The sequence below is a fragment of the Haliotis rufescens genome, unplaced genomic scaffold, assembly GCF_023055435.1.
Source record: "Haliotis rufescens isolate VD_foot unplaced genomic scaffold, xgHalRufe1.0.p SCAF_7, whole genome shotgun sequence".
Classification (NCBI taxonomy): Eukaryota; Metazoa; Mollusca; class Gastropoda; order Lepetellida; family Haliotidae; genus Haliotis; species Haliotis rufescens.
In genome coordinates this window covers 15,433,222-15,455,952 of record NW_025964361.1, presented here as the reverse complement: position 1 = coordinate 15,455,952, position 22,731 = coordinate 15,433,222, and the positions used below count along the sequence as shown (strand labels likewise).

General features: G+C 43.6%; 2 protein-coding genes across 4 annotated transcripts in view; one reads left to right on the top strand and one right to left on the bottom strand.

Annotated features, from left to right (window-relative positions):
* Positions 1-22,731, top strand: part of LOC124114992 — a 51,109-nt gene that overhangs the window by 12,420 nt on the left and 15,958 nt on the right. The window contains exon 5 of the mRNA XM_046475762.2: positions 20,062-20,131. The gene's annotated coding sequence lies outside the window, so the exon portion shown is untranslated. The remainder of the gene's footprint in view (positions 1-20,061; positions 20,132-22,731) is intronic.
* On the bottom strand, positions 3,737-21,721 carry LOC124115006. 3 transcript variants are annotated; one of them, XM_046475780.2, is made up of 6 exons: positions 21,582-21,721; positions 18,729-18,871; positions 17,475-17,598; positions 11,271-11,462; positions 7,647-7,814; positions 3,737-6,147 (listed from the first exon to the last, which is right to left on the bottom strand). In XM_046475780.2, the coding sequence occupies exons 1-6, from the start codon at positions 21,595-21,597 to the stop codon at positions 5,519-5,521; spliced, it is 1,272 nt and encodes a 423-aa protein (XP_046331736.1). In that variant the 5' UTR covers positions 21,598-21,721; the 3' UTR covers positions 3,737-5,518. The 3 variants fall into 3 exon arrangements, with proteins under 3 accessions (XP_046331736.1, XP_046331737.1, XP_048243309.1); XM_046475781.2 differs by lacking the exon at positions 7,647-7,814; XM_048387352.1 differs by lacking the exons at positions 7,647-7,814; positions 11,271-11,462; positions 17,475-17,598; positions 18,729-18,871; positions 21,582-21,721 and adding an exon at positions 6,749-7,630.

The window sequence follows — 22,731 nt, the reverse complement described above, 5'->3', positions numbered from 1 at the left end:
CACTCTTCGTAAAAGTCGACTAACGGGATCGGGGTGGAGGGGTGGGGGGGGGGTCAGGCTCACTGACTTGATTAATGAATGTTTCCCTATCCCAATTACGTGGATCGATGCTCGTGAATATCAATCACTGGAATGTCTAGTCCAGACTCGATTATTGACAGACCACCGTCATATGGCTGGAATATTGCTGGAATATTGCTGAGTGCGGCGTTAAACAACAAACAAAGGCTGAAGTGATGCACATCACCAAGCCCGCGGGTATGCGAAATCAAGGCGATCATCGCGATCCTCATCTCTGCACAGCGAACTGTTGTAGCGCCATAGACGACCCACACTGCAGTGTTTCCTGTGGGAAGATATATTGTATGAGCGCGCTTTAGATCAGTACTGCACCTCGAACACCAGAAGATTAACGCCGGTTTCGACGCCGTTCCTGAGACTCACAGTCATTGCCTGACTGATCTGTTGTCGCCCCTGGGTTGATGGTGTGCTGGTTGGACTCCGATATGACAGACACGGTATCAGTTGTGGCAGATCGTCGTTGAAGTAAAGCCACAGTCATTTATTTCAGTCATACCCGACGCTTCGTGAGACGACGACATATCACCTCTGACATCAGATGACAGTGACAGTATTAGACTATATGTCTGCATGCAGCAAATGAATTTAATATGTCAGCGTCATATATGGTATTCATGTATGAAAGGTGCAAGATAAAGGTTGGGGAATGTTGTATGTTTCATAGTGAGAATGGATAAATGAGTCTGTATGACAATGTATGTGCAGCACCAAGGCCAGTCTGTATGACAATGTATGTGCAGCACCAAGGCCAGTCTGTATGACAATGTATGTGCAGCACCAAGGCATGTCTGTATGACAATGTATGTGCAGCACCAAGGCCAGTCTGTATGACAATGTATGTGCAGCACCAAGGCAAGTCTGTATGACAATGTATGTGCAGCACCAAGGCATGTCTGTATGACAATGTATTTGCAGCACCAAGGCATGTCTGTATGACAATGTATGTGCAGCACCAAGGCAAGTCTGTAAGACAATGTATGTGCAGCACCAATGCAAGTCTGTATGACAATGTATGTGCAGCACCAAGGCCAGTCTGTATGACAATGTATGTGCAGCACCAAGGCCAGTCTGTATGACAATGTATGTGCAGCACCAAGGCAAGTCTGTATGACAATGTATGTGCAGCACCAAGGCAAGTCTGTATGACAATGTATGTGCAGCACCAAGGCCAGTCTGTATGACAATGTATGTGCAGCACCAAGGCATGTCTCTATGACAATGTATGTGCAGCACCAAGGCCAATCTGTATGACAATGTATGTGCAGCACCAAGGCAAGTCTGTATGACAATGTATGTGCAGCACCAAGGCAAGTCTGTATGACAATGTATGTGCAGCACCAAGGCAAGTCTCTATGACAATGTATGTGCAGCACCAAGGCAAGTCTGTATGACAATGTATGTGCAGCACCAAGGCCAGTCTGTATGACAATGTATTTGCAGCACCAAGGCCAGTCTGTATGACAATGTATGTGCAGCACCAAGGCAAGTCCGTAAGACAATGTATGTGCAGCACCAAGGCATGTCTGTATGACAATGTATGTGCAGCACCAAGGCAAGTCTGTATGACAATGTATGTGCAGCACCAAGGCCAGTCTGTATGACAATGTATTTGCAGCACCAAGGCCAGTCTGTATGACAATGTATGTGCAGCACCAATGCAAGTCTCTATGACAATGTATGTGCAGCACCAAGGCCAATCTGTATGACAATGTATGTGCAGCACCAAGGCAAGTCTGTATGACAATGTATGTGCAGCACCAAGGCAAGTCTGTATGACAATGTATTTGCAGCACCAAGGCCAGTCTGTATGGCAATGTATTTGCAGCACCAAGGCAAGTCTGTATGACAATGTATGTGCAGCACCAAGGCCAGTCTGTATGACAATGTATGTGCAGCACCAAGGCCAATCTGTATGACAATGTATGTGCAGCACCAAGGCAAGTCTGTATGACAATGTATGTGCAGCACCAAGGCATGTCTGTATGACAATGTATGTGCAGCACGAAGGCCAGTCTGTATGACAATGTATGTGCAGCACCAAGGCAAGTCTGTATGACAATGTATGTGCAGCACCAAGGCAAGTCTGTATGACAATGTATGTGCAGCACCAAGGCATGTCTGTATGACAATGTATGTGCAGCACCAAGGCCAATCTGTATGACAATGTATGTGCAGCACCAAGGCAAGTCTGTATGACAATGTATGTGCAGCACCAATAAAAGTCTGTATGACAATGTATGTGCAGCACCAAGGCCAGTGTGTATGACAATGTATGTGCAGCACCAAGGCATGTCTGTATGACAATGTATGTGCAGCACCAAGGCCAGTCTGTATGACAATGTATTTGCAGCACCAAGGCATGTCTGTATGACAATGTATGTGCAGCACCAAGGCCAGTCTGTATGACAATGTATGTGCAGCACCAAGGCAAGTCTGTATGACAATGTATGTGCAGCACGTAAGTAGTCGGCAGACACACTCAGATTACCCTCTGTGTATGAATAACACACCCTGGTCTCCAGGATACATATGTTTTATTGACCTCGGCCGAAGAACTGGGACTTCTGTATACGGCATGTTCCTGTTCTCACCATGGAGGGGCGGATCTTGTCCCAATGTGGACAATATACGAGACATTTCCCCCGTAGAATCAGTGACGTCATTAGTTGGAAGATGCCATTCAGGATGATAATGAACGTGGAGCGTCTGTGCCACATCAGCCCGACACACACGCGATAGGGGCATTACGTCAGGGGAGATGATGACACTAAGTATCTTTAGAATAACACGCACTACGCACTTCATGTGAGGACTGTCCGTACTTACTGCTGCTGGTGCCTAAACCTAAATGAGATGTTGATTCCGAACAAGTATTTTCCCTGTATTTTATCTCAGTGTTTAAACTTATATATTTTTCCTATGCTCTTGCTCTTATGTATGCGTATACTATAACTGTCATTCCGTAAAGACAATGTAAAACTAGTTGTCTCGGACAGAGAATGTTACTTCTGCAGAGAATTGGTGGAAAGTATTAACACATCCCTGTGGTGCAAACATCGCGTATCGGTCTATGTGGGCTATTTCTTAGTCTTCCTTCTATAATTACTACAGTGTGTCAGTTGGCGAGGAACGGCGGCACGGTATAAATTAGTGTTGGTGTAAGGGAGGTAACTCGTCCTGATTTCCTTCTCTATGTCCTCGTCTGCAAATCGTGATTCACACACTGCGAATTGAGACACGGACATATTGACAACTATAAACGTTTTTCATCAAGTGTACACTTGTTAGTTTTCATTTAGTAGGTTCAAGGACCTGTTGAAAATATGTGACATCCACACCAGTGTGACCAGTTCGTTACTCACGTAAATATATTTTTGTTCAGGCTTTTGTATGGAATACTGTAAGAGGCATTCTCGCGATATCGCAATCAGCTTGTTTCTAAAGGTCGAGATCGCGAGAATGTCCCTTACAGTATTCCATACTTTTGACATATAAAATATTAAGTAAGGATAAGAATTTATCGATGAACAACTTCTTTATTACAATTAAGAGCGACGTTGTTATTCCGAACCCCGAAAGAATTTATTCATCCGTAAATTCTTATCCTTACTTAGTACTCCAACTTCTAAATGTCTATCAAAGAAGATATAAAATGTTTTAAAGTAAAGAAAAATGGTATTTTATTAATAGTGTAGTTACAGCTGTCAGCATGTCATGTTCATGCTCGTTATAATCTGGTTCTACTGTATTTGGATCGTCTCTCAATACACTTGTCACTTCGATACAATCGGGGGGCGGTCGGGTAGCCTAGTGGTTAAAGCGTTCGCTCGTCACGCCGAAGACCCGGGTTCGAATCCCGACATGGGTACAATGTGTGAAGCCCATTTCTGGTGTCCCCCGCCGTGATATTGCTGGAATATCGCTAAATGCGGCGTAAACCCATTCACTCACTCACTCACTGTCAAGCCGTATACCATTCAACAGGCTTGTCCTGACCACGGCAATAACCAGTTTGAACAATCTACTTCAAATACATAAATACTAGAATATCCTACGGCAAACAATCTGTTGGTTTTGAGAATATAACGCGGGGTATGTGAGATGGGCAAGGTGCGACCACGAGTGCTGATAGAAATGAAGCATTATCGGGGAAAGTTTTTATCCGAACCCCGATTAGCGGATCCTTGCATGGAAAGGGATACAACTTTGCACGGGGAAAGTCTTTCAAAGTGAGGCTCTGACCTTCCCAGCCAGTCCTCGCACGTGTAAGCAACATTTGTCAAAAACAATGTTTCGAATAACAAGAAAATGTTGTGATCAGTTCATGAGCTTTCATAACATTACAAGAAGTATTCACAGTGCATGTGTTATGTACAAAGTAAAGGTACGAGGGTATAGCCATATATATTGCTTTGTCATAACAGATATGTTTTCAGTAGAAATTATGAGATTGTGTTTGCTGTAATGGTATAAGACTGTGTTCATCTCACCAACGCACATTGCCATAATCCTAACATGAATACATCGAATGCCCTCTTGTCATCACAAACACGATTTATTAAAGAATCATAGATATGAAAAAGACAACAGTTTGTAAACAGTACCCTGTTATGATCAAACTGGTAAGAATTGCATTGAATTTGTATTGTGCATAGTCTTGTGGTACACAGCTTGTATACAGACTGAAGGACAGGTGCCACTGGGGACAGGACATAGAACATGATGCCATAGAGCCATTGAATCCAACATGTTTGACCTTCACTGCAATGAACGTAGACTAAAGTATGCACACTTCAACAAATAAATAAAATGTCAACTCAAAATACGTTCATAAAACATTAACAGGAGAATCTGCGTCAACTCAAAATACGTTCATAAAACATAAACAGGAGAATCCGCGTGAGTAATGTATTTCAAGAAGCATCTTCCCGTTAGGCACCTTTCACTATATATATTTATCCCGAAATCCATTGATTAATTGGTGACACGATGTTTTTTTTGTTTCTTTACGCTCCAGATTGAGCCAAAGTGCTTAATTAAGACACATTTTTAAATGGAAGAAAATGTATAGCGCTATTTCTATATATGTTGTACGTATCTATGTTCTCATCTCCAATTAATACTACCTTAGGTTCAGAAGTATGTCCCTATCACTTCATCCGTTTGGCATCCTTGAGCAAGATTGAGCAGGTTATATATTTGTGCAAAACATAAAAATACAAGTCAATAAAATGGAAAAAGCCATGCTAATCTAACTTTCTAAACATTGCTATCCAATGAATGGATATGACAAACGCTCTGATGTTAGTTCAAAACGGGTGATGACAGTATTTCCAACATGTGCTATGAGGCACCGTAATGCTGTCAGGGTTACTTTGCGTCAGCTCTGCATTCTGAAGCACTTGTTAGTTCATGAGTCGTTGTTAAAAGATACATCCTAGTGAGGAATATGACCTGTCTGGATAAATTTCATGAACTTCAAAATCTCGAACTTGCTAAATTTGAAGTCCTCTTTTAAGATCGTGTCATCCAGTTCCAGTGCCAACTGTCCGTCGACCCCCTGCTCCCTGAAGGCTTTGGCGTGTTTGTCCAATTTCAGTTCCTTCAGTTTTTGAACAATTTCATCGATTGACAGCTTCTCAACGGGTTTGTTCTCCTCCAGATCAGCATATTCTGCGAACTGAGCTTGGCTGACGGCCTTGTCCAGCTTGTACTCCCCCTTGCTTGCCTTTTCAGCTGCAGCTTTTGCCAGCGCACTGAAGGGACTAACGATGGCCCTCCCAATGTCGTTCACGTACTGGTTCGACACGGCGCCTGCGTCTTCGGAATGGCGTCTCACTGTTTTTAGCTCCGATCTCCTTGGTAGCTGAGGAGGTTTGCTGTCTGTCTCCTTTTGTGGCAGGGGTTTTGGGGGTTTGGGAGGTTTCCTGGTGGTCACCCTTGTGACAGGACGGGTGTCTGTGTCTGCCTTCCCTTCCCAGTCGGCGATGATGTAACTGCTGGGTTCGATGTAGTCGTAGATATTGTCGGAGCCCTGAACAGACTGGGGCGAGTACAGTGCGATTTCTGAAGACGAGTAGGAGATATAAGATACGGGCATTATATACCTTGTTACAGTACATTGTCGATGTTAGACAGAAAGTGTGAACAGCATGAATTCTGGTTTCACCCTTATTGCCCCAAATACATGGTCACCGTGTACTCAGTTGCTAAGGCATACATCAGCTGTGCAGTGTCAGACTTTGTACCTACGCCTAGATACTGTTATCTGTGATTATTGATGACAGAGTCATTTAAAAAAATTGTAACTGTCACGTATGTTAAGATATATTGAAGCGCAAAAGAAACGCACTTCATGAAAGCTCCCCATTGAAATATCAATATATTTTTTTGGGTATCTCGTTTTTGAAATTAGTCTGTATCCAAATGTATCCAAATGTAATGTTTACGGCCACAAAGTGCCACAGATAGGGATATATGGATCACCAAAACGCAGATTAACAAACGACCATGGTACAAAGTCCGAATGCTTTCCATGACAATCAAAATGCCAATGCGTGTAATGTCCGTGTGTGAACCATTTACAGATCACAGCAATGATACCAGGTCGGCATCAGCATACAGTCTCCCTCCTGTACATGACGGTGAGAGGGTGTGTTACACTTACCCCTGAGACCCGTGTCAAGGGGGATCTGCACCTCTTGTACATGGTGTTGTGTGGGTGTGTTACACTTACCCTTGAGGCCGGTGTCAAGGGGGATCTGCACCTCTTGTACATGGTGCTGTGTGGGTGTGTTACACTTACCCTTGAGGCCGGTGTCAAGGGGGATCTGCACCTCTTGTACATGGTGTTGTGTGGGTGTGTTACACTTACCCCTGAGACCCGTGTCAAAGGGGATCTGCACCTCTTGTACGTGGTGTTGTGTGGGTGTGTTACACTTACCCCTGAGAACCGTGTCAAAGAGGATCTGCACCTCTTGTACATGGTGTTGTGTGGGTGTGTTACACTTACCCTTGAGGCCGGTGTCAATGGGGGATCTGCAGCTCTTGTACATGGTGTTGTGAGGGTGTGTTACACTTACCCCTGAGACCCGTGTCAAAGGGGATCTGCACCTCTTGTACATGGTGTTGTGTGGGTGTGTGACACTTACCCCTGAGACCCGTGTCAAAGGGGATCTGCACCTCTTGTACATGGTGTCGTGTGGGTGTGTTACACTTACCCCTGAGACCCGTGTCAAAGGGGATCTGCACCTCTTGTACATGGTGTTGTGTGGGTGTGTTACACTTACCCTTGAGACCCGTGTCAAGGGGGATCTGCACCTCTTGTACATGGTGTTGTGTGGGTGTGTTACACTTACCCCTGAGACCCGTGTCAAAGGGGATCTGCACCTCTTGTACATGGTGTTGTGTGGGTGTGTTACACTTACCCTTGAGGCCGGTGTCAAGGGGGATCTGCACCTCTTGTACATGGTGTTGTGTGGGTGTGTTACACTTACCCCTGGGACCCGTTTCAAAGGGGATCTGCACCTCTTGTACATGGTGTTGTGTGGGTGTGTTACACTTACCCCTGAGACCCGTGTCAAGGGGGATCTGCACCCTCTTGTACATGGTGTTGATGTCGGTAACATAGGCCTCCCACTCTTCCTGTGACTTTCCCTGTATCCCCGTGACGGACGCCACCATGATGTCACCCATGTAGAGCGGTATAAGTAGGGGGATGGCATCTGGTTTGCCTAGATAACAGACTCACACAATCACCATGACAGCAGGGAGTGTGAGATCATGAATGTATCTCAAGTCAACAATATGTGTTTCAGGTGATTCGGGGGAGCAGGGTGACTATTCAAAACTTCTGTAGGAAGTGACTAGAGGGAGAAGGTGACAACATCTGTGTATGAAGTGACTAGATGGACTGAGTGACAAAACCTGTGCGTCACGTAAATAGAGGTGGTGGGTGACAACACATGTGTGTGAAATGACTAGAGAGGATGGGTGACAACATCTGTGTATGAAGTGACTAGATGGGGTGAGTGACAACACCTGTGTATGAAGTGACTAGATGGGGTGGGTGACAACACCTCTGTGTGAAGTGACTATAGAGGGTGGGTGAAAACATCTGTGTATGAAGTGACTAGATGGGGTGGGTGACAATACCTCTGTGTGAAGTGACTATAGGGGGTGGGTGACAACATCTGTGTATGTAGTGACTAGAGGGGATGGGTGACAACACCTGTGTGTGAGGTGACTATAGGGGGTGGGTGACAACACCTGTGTATGTAGTGACTAGATGGGGTGAGTGACAACATCTGTGTATGTAGTGACTAGATGGGGTGAGTGACAACACCTGTGTGTGAGGTGACTAGAGGGGATGGGTGACAACATCTGTGTATGTAGTGACTAGATGGTGTGAGTGACAACATCTGTGTGTGAAGTGACTAGAGGGGGTGGGTGACAACACCTGTGTATGAAGTGACTAGATGGGGTGGGTGACAACACCTCTGTGGGAAGTGACTATAGGGGGTGGGTGACAACATCTGTGTATGAAGTGACTAGAGGGGGTGGGTGACAACACCTGTGTGTGAAGTGACTTTAGGGGTGGGTGACAACACCTGTGTATGTAGTGACTAGATGGGGTGAGTGACAACACCTGTGTGTGAGGTGACTAGAGGGGGTGGGTGACAACACCTGTGTGTGAGGTGACTATAGGGGGTGGGTGACAACACCTGTGTGTGAAGTGACTAGAGGGGGTGAGTGACAACACCTGTGTGTGAAGTGACTAGAGGGGGTGGGTGACAACACCTGTGTGTGAGGTGACTATAGGGGGTGGGTGACAACATCTGTGTATGTAGTGACTAGATGGGGTGAGTGACAACACCTGTGTGTGAAGTGACTAGAGGGGGTGGGTGACAACACCTGTGTGTGAGGTGACTATAGGGGGTGGGTGACAACACCTGTGTGTGAAGTGACTAGAGGGGGTGAGTGACAACACCTGTGTGTGAAGTGACTAGAGGGGGTGGGTGACAACACCTGTGTATGTAGTGACTAGATGGGGTGAGTGACAACACCTGTGTGTGAGGTGACTATAGGGGGTGGGTGACAACACCTGTGTATGTAGTGACTAGATGGGGTGAGTGACAACACCTGTGTGTGAGGTGACTATAGGGGGTGGGTGACAACATCTGTGTATGTAGTGACTAGATGGGGTGAGTGACAACATCTGTGTGTGAAGTGGCTAGAGGGGGTGGGTGACAACACCTCTGTGTGAAGTGACTATAGGGGGTGGGTGACAACATCTGTGTTTGAAATTACTAAATGGGGTGGGTGACAAGATTTGTGTGTGAGGTGACTATAGGGGGTGGGTGACAACCTCTGTGTTTGAAATTACAAGAAGGGGTGGGTGACAAGATCTGTGTGTGAGGTGACTATAGGGGGTGGGTGACAACATATATGTGTGTAGTGACTATAGGGGGTGGGTGACAACATCTGTGTGTGAAATGACTAGATGGGGTGAGTGACAACACCTGTGTGTGAGGTGACTATAGGGGGTGGGTGACAACATCTGTGTATGAAGTTACTAGAGGGGATGGATGACAACATATATGTGTGTAGTGACTAGAGGGGGTGGGTGACAACATCTGTGTGTGAAGTTACTATAGGGGATGGGTGACAACACCTGTGTGTGAGGTGACTAGAGGGGGTGAGTGACAAGATCTGTGTGTGAAGTTACTATAGGGGATGGGTGACAACACCTGTGTGTGAAGTGACTAGATGGGGTGGGTGACAACATATATGTGTGAGGTGACTTGATGGGGTGAGTGACAACACCTGTGTGTGAAAAGACTAGAGGGGGTGGGTGACAAGATCTGTGTATGAAGTGACTAGAGGGGGTGGGTGACAAGATCTGTGTGTGAAGTTACTAGAGGGGGTAGGTGACAAATCCTCTGTGTGGGGTGACTAGAGGGGGTGGGTGACAACATCTGTGTGTGAAATGACTAGATGGGGTGAGTGACAACACCTGTGTGTGAGGTGACTATAGGGGGTGGGTGACAACATCTGTGTATGAAGTTACTAGAGGGGATGGATGACAACATATATGTGTGTAGTGACTAGAGGGGGTGGGTGACAACATCTGTGTGTGAAGTTACTATAGGGGATGGGTGACAACACCTGTGTGTGAGGTGTCTAGAGGGGGTGAGTGACAAGATCTGTGTGTGAAGTTACTATAGGGGATGGGTGACAACACCTGTGTGTGAGGTGACTAGAGGGGGTGGGTGACAAGATCTGTGTGTGAAGTTACTATAGGGGATGGGTGACAACACCTGTGTGTGAGGTGACTAGAGGGGGTGGGTGACAAGATCTGTGTGTGAAGTTACTATAGGGGGTGGGTGACAACACCTGTGTGTGAAGTGACTAGATGGGGTGGGTGACAACATATATGTGTGAGGTGACTTGATGGGGTGAGTGACAACACCTGTGTGTGAAATGACTAGAGGGGGTGGGTGACAAGATCTGTGTATGAAGTGACTAGAGGGGGTGGGTGACAAGATCTGTGTGTGAAGTTACTAGAGGGGGTAGGTGACAAATCCTGTGTGTGGGGTGACTAGAGGGGGTGGGTGACAACATGTATGTATGTAGTGACTAGAGGGGATGGGTGACAAGATCTGTGTGTGAAGTTACTATAGGGGAGTGGTGACGACATCTGTGTATGTAGTGACTAGAGGGGATGGGTGACAAGATCTGTGTGTGAAGTTACTATAGGGGAGTGGTGACGACATCTGTGTGTGTAGTGACTAGAGGGGATGGGTGACAACATCTGTGTGTGAAGTTACTATAGGGGAGTGGTGACGACATCTGTGTGTGTAGTGACTAGAGGGGATGGGTGACAACATATATGTGTGAAGTGACTAGATGGGGTGGGTGACAACATCTCTGTGTGATGACTAAAGGGGAAGGGTGACAAATCCTGTGTGTGAGGTGACTATAGGGGGTGGGTGACAACATCTGTGTGTGTGAAGTGACTAGTGGGGGTGGGTGACAAATCCCGTGTGTGAAGTGACTAAAGGTGATCATTGTGCTGAGATGGTAGAAACTCAAATCGTAGGGCTAAGATCGCGTTGTGGAGCAGGGCCCTTGTTGTTTGTTTTCCACAAGTTAACATTCTAACCCCAGATTAGCAAGTACGTACGTACCATGAAGAATGGCGTTGGCCAGGAAGTACGTCTCCTCGTATACGTCAGTGATGGTGAGTTGTCCCATCGTCTGGACGTTCTGCTGGCTGTTGTTGAGTGTGAAGCACACGTTCCTTGGGTCCGAGATCTGGACTGTGACGGGCAGAGGCTTCCTGCTGAGGATGTTCGCCAGTATATCCTCTTCCTTGCCAACTGACAGGCACAGTGATTATTAGCGAACATCCCATATCGTATATCATTTATAACGGATTATACAAATTGTAATATTCGAGCCGGTACACGCAGAGTTGGGCATTTAGGCGTGTGGTGGCATTGTTCACCGGCTGTGAAGGGATGCCCAGAGATGGAAATGTGAATGTACAACCATCTAGCGTCAGTTCGGCGGCTTGGGTTGTATAGTCCACAGGGAGCTGAGAATTCCATACGATTATGATATTAATAATGGTTCGCGTTATAACATGCATTGTAGTAAATATAACACTATAAACCGCCTGCCTTTTCTGGTTTACTTAATTAAAACAATGCAGCAGTATATTTTCTCTAAACCATTGCATGCCCTGTTCCATACACACAGGCACACACTACATCCCCCAGAGCATCAACTAACCTTCCCTTCTTTAACGAAAGTCCTCTGCATAGTTTAGAACCGAACATTTACAGTTTGTATTCACTACTTCAAATTAATAGGAAGAGTACCTCCACAACTTACCTCGAGATAGCATGTCATGATATAGATTTACACACAGATGATAGTCAGCCAATATTCACGTTTGCGACGCATCGCGTGTTTAACATTCATAGGAGACAGTGGCTTTAGAATAGTTTTTGAACATGCTATTTGTAAAGTCTAGATCTAGCGTACGATGGCTTAGCTGATCCTGATTGCAGACTACACCGTGTATACAGATATGCTACGATAGCCGGTGAATGCCCCGTGGTTGAACACACGTGAAAGCCCTTTGTGCTGACTTTGTGAAATGCACCCAACTCCCGAAGAGAGCAAGGTCATGGACGTGTACTCGAGTCTAGTCCGTGGGTAGAGGGAGAGTAGCGTACCCACATGGAGGGAAGTGTTGGGTGGGTTGTAATTTACAATTTGCGAGATGGTCACACTGTCATTACATACTTCACTGTTAAAACACTGAGAAATGCTAACTAAAGGCTTTCAAACAATTCAAAACTTTCAAATCGACCGCCTCGTGTATGCGCATGCTAACATGACTTTCATTGATTCATATTGTGGGTTACACAGTTCGTTACAACATTCATTGATTCATAACGTGGTTTACACAGTATACCACGACGTTCACTGATCGAGTGGGTTACACGGTGTCTAGAGTACCATATACAGAGGCTCTGTTGAAATAAGCATTCTCTTCAGACAGGTTAAATTTACGATCGTGTTTATAATATACTGCTGGGCAAAAGAAAGTATACATCCATACTTGATGGAGGCTGAAAACGAAACATATAAGAAATGGTTATTCGACGGTGATGTATTTGCTACTGGTGTTGCAGACGATATCGTATGTATCATAACCTCGCCATTTGTATTTATTTAACACATTGAGACCTGTACATTATGCCAGCCAGGAGGCGATATATGTAGGACCTTGACTCAAATAGCAATCGACGTAAGTGTACATATGTGAATGTAAGCGTGATGTAAGTGTATAAATGTAAGAATATTTCACGGTATACATGCAGATGTATGTGTATGTGTGTAGTTGTAAGTGCATGAGTGGGCGTAAAAGTGCATGAGCGTAAGTATAAGTGCATGAGTGTAAGTATAGGTGCATGAGTGTACGTATAAGTGCATGAGTGTAAGTATAAGTGCATGAGTGTAAGTATAGGTTCATGAGTGTACGTATAAGTGCATGAGTGTAAGTATAAGTGCATGAGTGTAAGTATAGGTTCATGAGTGTACGTATAAGTGCATGAGTGTAAGTATAAGTGCATGAGTGTAAGTATAAGTGCATGGCTGTAAGTATAAGTGCATGAGTGTACGTATAAGTGCATGAGTGTAAGTATAAGTGCATGAGTGTACGTATAAGTGCATGAGTGTAAGTATAAGTATATGAGTGTACGTATAGGTGCATGAGTGTTAGTATAGGTTCATGAGTGTACGTATAAGTGCATGAGTGTAAGTATAAGTGCATGAGTGTAAGTATAAGTGCATGGCTGTAAGTATAAGTGCATGAGTGTACGTATAAGTGCATGAGTGTACGTATAAGTGCATGAGTGTAAGTATAAGTGCATGAGTGTACGTATAAGTATATGAGTGTACGTATAGGTGCATGAGTATAAGTATAAGTATATGAGTGTACGTATAGGTTCATGAGTGTACGTATGGGTGCATGAGTGTACGTATAAGTGCATGAGTGCACGTATAAGTGCATTAGTGTACGTATAAGTGCATGAGTGTAAGTATAAGGACATGAGTGTACGTATAAGTGCATGAGTGTAAGTATAAGGGCATGAGTGTACGTATGGGTGCATGAGTGTAAGTATAAGTATATGAGTGTACGTATAGGTGCATGAGTGTAAATATAAGTATATGAGTGTACGTATAAGTGCATGAGTGTAAGTATAAGTGCATGAGTGTAAGTATAAGTGCATGGCTGTAAGTATAAGTGCATGAGTGTACGTATAAGTGCATGAGTGTAAGTATAAGTGCATGAGTGTACGTATAAGTGCATGAGTGTAAGTATAAGTATATGAGTGTACGTATAGGTGCATGAGTGTTAGTATAGGTTCATGAGTGTACGTATAAGTGCATGAGTGTAAGTATAAGTGCATGAGTGTAAGTATAAGTGCATGGCTGTACGTATAAGTGCATGAGTGTAAGTATAAGTGCATGAGTGTACGTATAAGTGCATGAGTGTAAGTATAAGTGCATGAGTGTAAGTATAAGTGCATGAGTGTACGTATAAGTGCATGAGTGTAAGTATAAGTGCATGAGTGTACGTATAAGTGCATGAGTGTAAGTATAAGTGCATGAGTGTACGTATAAGTGCATGAGTGTAAGTATAAGTGCATGAGTGTAAGTATAAGTATATGAGTGTACGTATAGGTGCATGAGTGTACGTATGGGTGCATGAGTGTACGTATAAGTGCTTGAGTGCACGTATAAGTGCATGAGTGTACGTATAAGTGCATGAGTGTAAGTATAAGTGCATGAGTGTACGTATAAGTGCATGAGTGTAAGTATAAGGGCATGAGTGTACGTATGGGTGCATGAGTGTAAGTATAAGTATATGAGTGTACGTATAGGTGCATGAGTGTAAATATAAGTATATGAGAGTACATATAAGTGCATGAGTGTAGGTATAAGTGCATGAGTGTAAGCATAAATGAATGACTGTTAATGTAAGTATATGAGAGTACGTATAAGTGCATGAGTGTACGTATAAGTGCATGACCGTAAGTATAAGTGCATGAGTGTACGTATAAGTGCATGAGTGTACGTATAAGTGCATGACCGTAAGTATAAGTGCATGACTGTAAATATAAGTATATGAGAGAACGTATAAGTGCATAAGTTTGATCAGTGCATGGGTGTGAAGAGGGAATGTTTTTGTCATGAATGATAAATGGTAATGTTTTGCCGTTTGCTAGCTGGGGTATCGGACTGCATCCCTAACTTTGTGTTATTGGAATATAGCCTGTGAATTCTTAAAAAAAATATGGAACAGTTTTCGGATCACATCTCCTATAGATTTAGCTGTTATACAAAATTGCTCCCTGTGTACGTGCAGCCATGTAAAGTTTCAATTGGGCTGATCGGTATTACAGTATGGCGAATCTATGAATCTGTGTGCATTCCGGAAAAGAGGACATTTTCACTGAGTCGTCATAATCGCTCAACTTTAACATGTGATAACAAGTGTGGATGTTGAGGACTCAACAACTTGGTATCTGCGTAAATAGCGTTATTATACCACCATGTCCGAATGATGAGATTTGATTGGCCCAAGTGATCTTTTTAAAATACTGTGTAACCCACCTTGGAGGGTAATACATTTCTCAGCGGGGGAATAAATCTCTTGTACCTGGACACGGGTACTACATGCCCAATGGATGTCACGTGACATAGCGAAAGCTAACCTCATCTCAATCGAGCAGCTGTTTTTTCACTTTGGAATTTATTTCAATTATTTTACAATGTCATATACAATGGCTGTATACTCCCCAGGGAGCTGAGAATGAAACTCGAGTTGAAAATTGACCGGGGTAATAATAGTGTAGCGCTATGAGCATCCACTTGGTGAATGGAATCAGGCTCATTATAAATGCACTAGTTTACGTCATCCAGAAGGAATTGTGACGTCAATCGAATCTTATTGTGACGTAAGGTCGGAATGACATTATACTAGAAACGACGTCATAGCTGAAGAGGTGACGTCATTCTACAATTGTGGTTTTCCAAGACGGCAGTCGTTTTTCAGAAGGGGGGATTGATTACACTCGCATGTATGTCACACTGATTTTATTAACTCGAATAAGACTTCATGTATTACACTCGAAATACAAGAATTCGGACACTGGTTTATCAAAATCAGTATGACAAACATGCGAGTATGATACTCTCGTTATAGTATTATTTGGCCAATCAAAGAAACATATTTTGTCATGCTATTATTCCGCAGAATGAGTGTGAGCATGCACACACCATTGCAACTGGTGACGTCGCCTTCCTCCAGCATACCTTTTCGTAAAATTGCAGTCGACAGTTGGACATTGTAAGTGTGTAATAGTGTAAATGTGTAATTGCGTACATGTAAGTGCGCAAGAGTGTAAATGTGCAGTATTGTACGTGTGCAGTAGTGTATATGTGGATGTGTAGAAGCGCAAGTGTGTAAAAGTGGAAGTGTGTACAAGATAAAGTGTATTATTGTAATTTTACAAAAGTAAAAGGGTGTAAATGGCTAAGTGTGTAAAAGTATACTGAACCGCAAAAGAAACGTCACACCAAGTAACATTGCATGAAAAGTTGTCATTTAAATATCTGGGTAATTTTTGTCAAAGTTTCTAAAATTTAACATTACCTTGTCACACGCACACGCGTTCACCCATTTCTTGCCCTATAAAAATCCACCAACATCGGATAACATTCATTCGTTATTGAATTGCTACCACATGCCAAGATTGACTAGAAATCAGTGACACCAAGCCCTTGGACGATTGCAAGCTGGACAAACCGCCTGGCAAGTAGCCAATGCATTTCAAGTTTCTGTAAGGACCATATACAGGCTCCAACAACTTTACCAGACCACCAACACTACAGATGACCGACCACGCAGTGGAAGACCAAGGGTCACCATCCAACGTCAGGATCGTCAGATTGTGCGACAGCATCTTCAAGATCGCTTTGTTACTGCTGCGGGACCGGCGACACATGAGTGCGGACATCGTGCGTCGACGATTGAGTAGCAGACACCTCCACTGTCACAGGCCACACCGAGGACCCATTCTGACACCACGTCATCACCGGGACCGTCTTCAGTGGGCAACACAGCACCAACATTGGCGCCAATATCAGTGGAGAAGAGTCTTCTCAGACGAGAGCCGTTACTGTATCCCAACAGCAGATGACAGAGAGAGAGAGAGACGCCGTGGGAAACGTTATTCGGATGCTTGTGTTGTTAAGAGAAGCTCGTGGAGTGGTCCGATCATCATGGTGTGGGGTGGAATTGGTCTTGCACAGAGGGTCGGCCCTGTGGTCTCCGAGAACATCGGTCCAGGGAGGGGGAATGGTGTCACAATGGTGTGGGCTCAAGTGCCTATGGCCTTCATCAACCTCCTCATCCATTCCATGTATGGACGTTGCACGGCAGTCATCAATGCCAATGGCGGACACACGAGATACTGACTTGTGATGCCATTTTCTCAGAGACTGGTGTTGTGTTTCACTTTAAGAACAATATGACACTTTAATTTCATCCTTGATGATCGGTTGTGCCAAGTTTCATCTTTTTTCATATGCCTCAAAGTATGTTTATAGTGTTTGGACAAATAAGGTTTCTCATATATCTATCCATGGTGACGTTTCTTTTGCGGTTGAGTATATAAGCGTGTAAATGTGAGAGTGTGTAATTGTAAGTTGGTAAAAGTTAAGGGGCGTAAAGTGTAAGTGTAGCGGGCTGCACTCCTCGCGCTCATGTCTACCTCCACACTTTGTTCATCGTGTCAGCTGTGTATTACCTTTATTGTTGGCGTTGATGACCCGGAATTTCAGTGCATAGTTTGTGGGGATGCTCAGAGTTCTTTTGGTGGTGTCCACCGCCACTGCGCGTCTCTGGTGTACACACGAATGTACCCGCAGTACCTGCAGGCAGATACACAGACTGTATACAGAAATATACACACTGTACAGGTCAAATACAGACACCGTATAGGAGAAATACACACTCTGTATAAGCGACATACAAACACTGTATAGGTGAAATACACACACTGTATACACGATTTACACACACTGTATAGGAAAATTATACACACTCAATAGGAGAAATACATACACTGTATAGGGAAAGTATACACGCTCAATAGGAGAAATACACACACTGTATAGGAAAATTATACACACTCAATGGGAGAAATACACACACTGTATAGAAGAAATACACACAATATGTAAGTGAAATACACAAAATGTATATTTGAAAAGCACACCTTTATCGGCAACACACACACACACACACACACACACACACACACACACACACACACACACACACACACACACACACACACACACACACACACACACACACACACACACACACTGTACTAGAGAAATGCACACAGTATATAGTAGAAATACTGTATAGGTAAAATACACACAGTGTATAAGAGAAATACACACACTGTATAGGAGAAATACACACACTATATAGTGAAATACACAAACTGTATACACGAAATACACTATATTTATACGAGATACTCACTAAGTTAATTGCCATATTGACTGAAACTGTCCAAGGTTTAATAAATTACAATTTTCTAATGTTTTTGAGATGCATTTGTACCTTATAACAGTATAGACGAACTACACGCAATAATGGGAGTGTGGGTGACAAAGCCGTAGACGTGTTATACAAACTGAACATCTGACACGCCAGAGCAGTGGGCTGCACATGGATTGTCTTGACCAATGAGACAGCCCAGTGGAGCACAGCCCTGCAGGGCAGGGCAGGGCAGGGCAGGGCAGGGCAGGGCAGGGCAGTGTCACGAAAACCTGATGGTATCCTTGTTATGTTTTACTGATTCACGAGTGTTTCACCCGAACTGTTATCACGTGAAAGAGATACAAGTAATATGACATTGTGTTTCAAATTGCCTGGTTGTGTGGAATAACCAACCATTGTAGCTTATCATCCGCCTACGTGGTAATTAGCAAGGATACTCTGCATTCACTGGGGTGAGAGCCTATCAATACATATGGAGACGCACCTGTCCGTTACCAAGCACCTCCATCTCGTTGCCTCCATAGTAGCCCTGTGTCACCGAGATGAAGCTTGGTAGAGACATCTTGTACATCTCGTAATACTGGCGCAGGGTCAGTGGTTGGTTGTTGTGTTTGAACGCCATTTCCCCTGGAACATTAATGCATGCATCTCTTTTAGTATACATGTACATTAACTGAAGAACACAGTGTTGCGTCTAAGGCAACAATTACAAAGGGGCACTTAGGATAGCAGTGAAATTAAAGTTTTTGAATTCAGAACCTCAGTATTCTAGATACATGAGCTTGTCGTTAGAGGAACGCCCACAGAAACGCAGCCTGACACGGCTAAGGGACGCAACTCTACATACCATGGCCACTGCGCCACTCCCACAATGATGGGTAGGTCTGTACATGCTGCTGTGTATTTTGTTTGTGACACACCTGTTTACTTTCACAACAACATAACTGACAGTAAACACGAAACAGAATAAAGACGGTATCAATATATTGGAGACAATGTTATAAATGTAAGCAGAACAGGAATACTTTGACATTAGAAACTTTTCACCATGACATTCATTTCTTACAAATAATTGTCCGACAAACTCCACGCTCCCTGACATAACCCCTCAATAGTTTGTAAAGGCTGAATGAATGGTTGAGTCTGGTATAACGCCGCTTTGTACTGATAGTATACGTGTACCATTTTGTTGGGCCTATGGTGCCCCGGAATCCCCAAATAGTCCAGTCTCGAGTGATAAGCTGAACCAGAAAATACCAAACACAATGTGTGTGGCATCATACTTCACTGTCTTATGTCGGTACAACAACGTCTGCCGTGAAACTACATCCAACAAATGCATGTGTGTGTGAACAGTGCAGAACATCTGAATACCAGTCATCCCGTCGGGGTATTTATATGCACAATGCTCAAATCAATGTTGTCATTTGAATGCCGAGTAAATAAACAGACAGGGGTGCTATATGGCATCACTCGTGTATAATATGTTCATCACTGCACCCACATGCACATCACCCATTTAATACACAGAGCCTTTCCCAGCTGCAGTAGATCACATTGTGACATGTAAGCGTATGGTTGAGTTACATTGTATAGTATATTGCAATCCATGTTATTTATAACCTGTTATATGTTCTTCCCTGTCAGTCAGCCCACAGATACCCAGTCCGTACAGTATGTGACACAGGACAGCAGGGCCGCTCCTCAGAACTTTATATTCTGACACCCATTCACAGCTTACTTAACCTGTACCCGTTACGTAGATAATATTGTAATATTTATAGTGTGTTAACGCTTTGTGTCATGTATATTTGTAGGTTGTCTGGTACACCGATCAGGGCGACAGATAGTTCCCTTGAGACGTCACGGTCTCCACAGAAAGAATAGGTAACTACTAGTATGTAGATGTACGTAGATCACCGATGAACTCAAGTGAACATTGTACTTCCCCGCACGTTAGAAACATTGGCCTCGATTATCCAGTACATTATGTCACTATTCCATTGTGATCTTCATAGGGTGGTACTAGTCTTCCGGTCATAATAGAATGACGATATTACACACTGGACAGGACAATCACAGGAGAAACATGAACATAATGCTCTTAAATAGAATATTATTGAATTCTTAACTTCCTGGTGTATACAAACGGTATTCAATGAAGCCTTTACACGACTTGTCACGCATTTCGTCTGAAATTTCCACTCAATATTAAAACCTCTCATGTTTATTCACGATATTTCGTCTTGGTCATAAAAAACCTTTGTGCATGTCGTTGCGTTGGCCAGTATCAAAAGGCAAACTGTTCAACATACCTGGTCACCCGGAGGTAAAATGGGTGTGAAACGTAATACTAACATATATAATAACTGCATTCATAAGATACGTCCCGAGTTGAAGCTGGTTTATAAATAACCTGCTCCGTTACATTGCTTCAAAATTAGTTTTGGGCACAGGTGATGAAATTGTATGGGGGGCGACAGATTGCGTCCCTTGGACGTGCTAGGATCTGGGGACCATGGCAGCGAATCCAGGATCGCTCTAATTATTGCCCTCGGTGTATCCCCGCTCCTGCCGGGAACCACGTTACAAGACATCTACAACCTGTGTGACTACCCACAATACTCCCACTTTACTGAAATAACGATCAAACTCGAATGCTGATTAGGAGATAAACATACTGTGTTTTCAATGTAGAGCTAGGTTACCTGTAGATTTAACCCCGCTAAATTGAATTAAATTGAGCCAAGGCTCGCTAAATACAATGTTTATTCCTAATGCAGGATATTTACCATCCCCAAACACACTCGCGTGATAACCTCTATTGATCTTGAAAACTAAACAAATGCAAGAGAGGAATGTAGTGCGGATCAAAGATCCCTAGCCTGTTGTCTGTCTACACTCGCGGTCCTTGTAGCTGGTGTCGTGTGGTAAACTCAGACATTCTCTGTGTATAAACCAAGTAAGCCTAACTAAGTATGTATTACGTACTGTGTATGAATTAATTAATCATCGGCAAACAATAGGTAAGGCAATGTAAGTTTCCCCACATATCTACAAATGATGTCACGACGAATTTGGTTCAAAGATTGCAGTCAAATGTGATGTCCTTACTGCAATGCTGCACAGGTAAGGTTGCGGAACGAGCCGAGTTTTCCCGAGTGTACAACTCGTGGTATGTTTGAGTGACATAATAGAAACATTACCTTGGCTCAACAGGGTGCGTCGTGGTGTGAATTACAACAATATGTCATATGGGTACACCGAAGAGAAGCTTAAACTTATCTTAACCTGTATATTTACACGTGTATATGTGTGTGAAGCTGTTCAAACCTACCTTTAGCCAGAGCCATGGCTGTACTTCCACCACCCGCTCAACACCTGTAGTCAGAAGAAAACTGAATGTTATCTATCAGGCGTTTGTTGTCTCGTCACGTGACGGGTTGTGTAAACCAGGAAGTATATACACTGAACAGATATTCTTTTGCATACCTTACCATATTTGCTCCAATAAATGTTGGGATTGTTTAACTTGTTAGACAGTATATTGTATGCATGTGTATTCAGTCTGGTAGTACAACATCGGAAATTGTTGGAATTTTAAAATAACGTATATACTCACCGCCAAAAGAAACGCGAACTATAGAAACATAGAGAGAAGTATGCATGTATGTTAAGAAGAGATGTTTCCAACGTATACCAATTAATGACAGAACTAACAACCAGTCAAGTGTTACCACAGTGACTATATTTTTATCACAATATCTTGCACGTGATTTCCAAACTTTACACGCTAATCCTGCACGAGAAAAATTGTGCATCTCGAGTCATGGATCTATGACGTCGCATTTGATGCGTTCATGAGCGTCGGTTCACACATCATGCCAGTATGTTCGTTTGTGCATCGAATATCTGTTGAGTATGAGTAATTCTTCAGATATAACCAACATGTATCATATAATGGTATTCACGTTTCTTTTGTCGGTACGTTTATCATACTCCTGATGATAAATCAAACACCACATAACAACAATATTTACATTGATTACGTGTGTTTTGTCTTGTGGTAAGGGCTTCTCTAACACAACTGTAATCTAGTAGTAAAAGCAAATACCCGTGTTCGATTCTCATATGGCTACACTGTGTGAAACTATGTTTCCCACTGGAGTTAAACTTGCTTTTGTGACAGTCATAGTTCATATGGAATGGGAATGTACTTCTTGATTCTAAAGTCCACCAAGACGTAGTTGGTATCCTCTCGGGGGCAATGCTTGTTTGTTGTTGAACGCTGCACTCGGCAATGTTAAAGCTATTTGACCGCGTTCCATACATAATCGAGTCTGGACTAGATATACCAGTAATTGATATCATGAGCATCGAACTACGCAATTTGGGATACGATGCCACGCATTAACCATGTCAGCGAGCCTGATAACCCAATCCTGTTAGTCGCCTTTTACGACAAACATGGGTTGCTGAAAACCGAT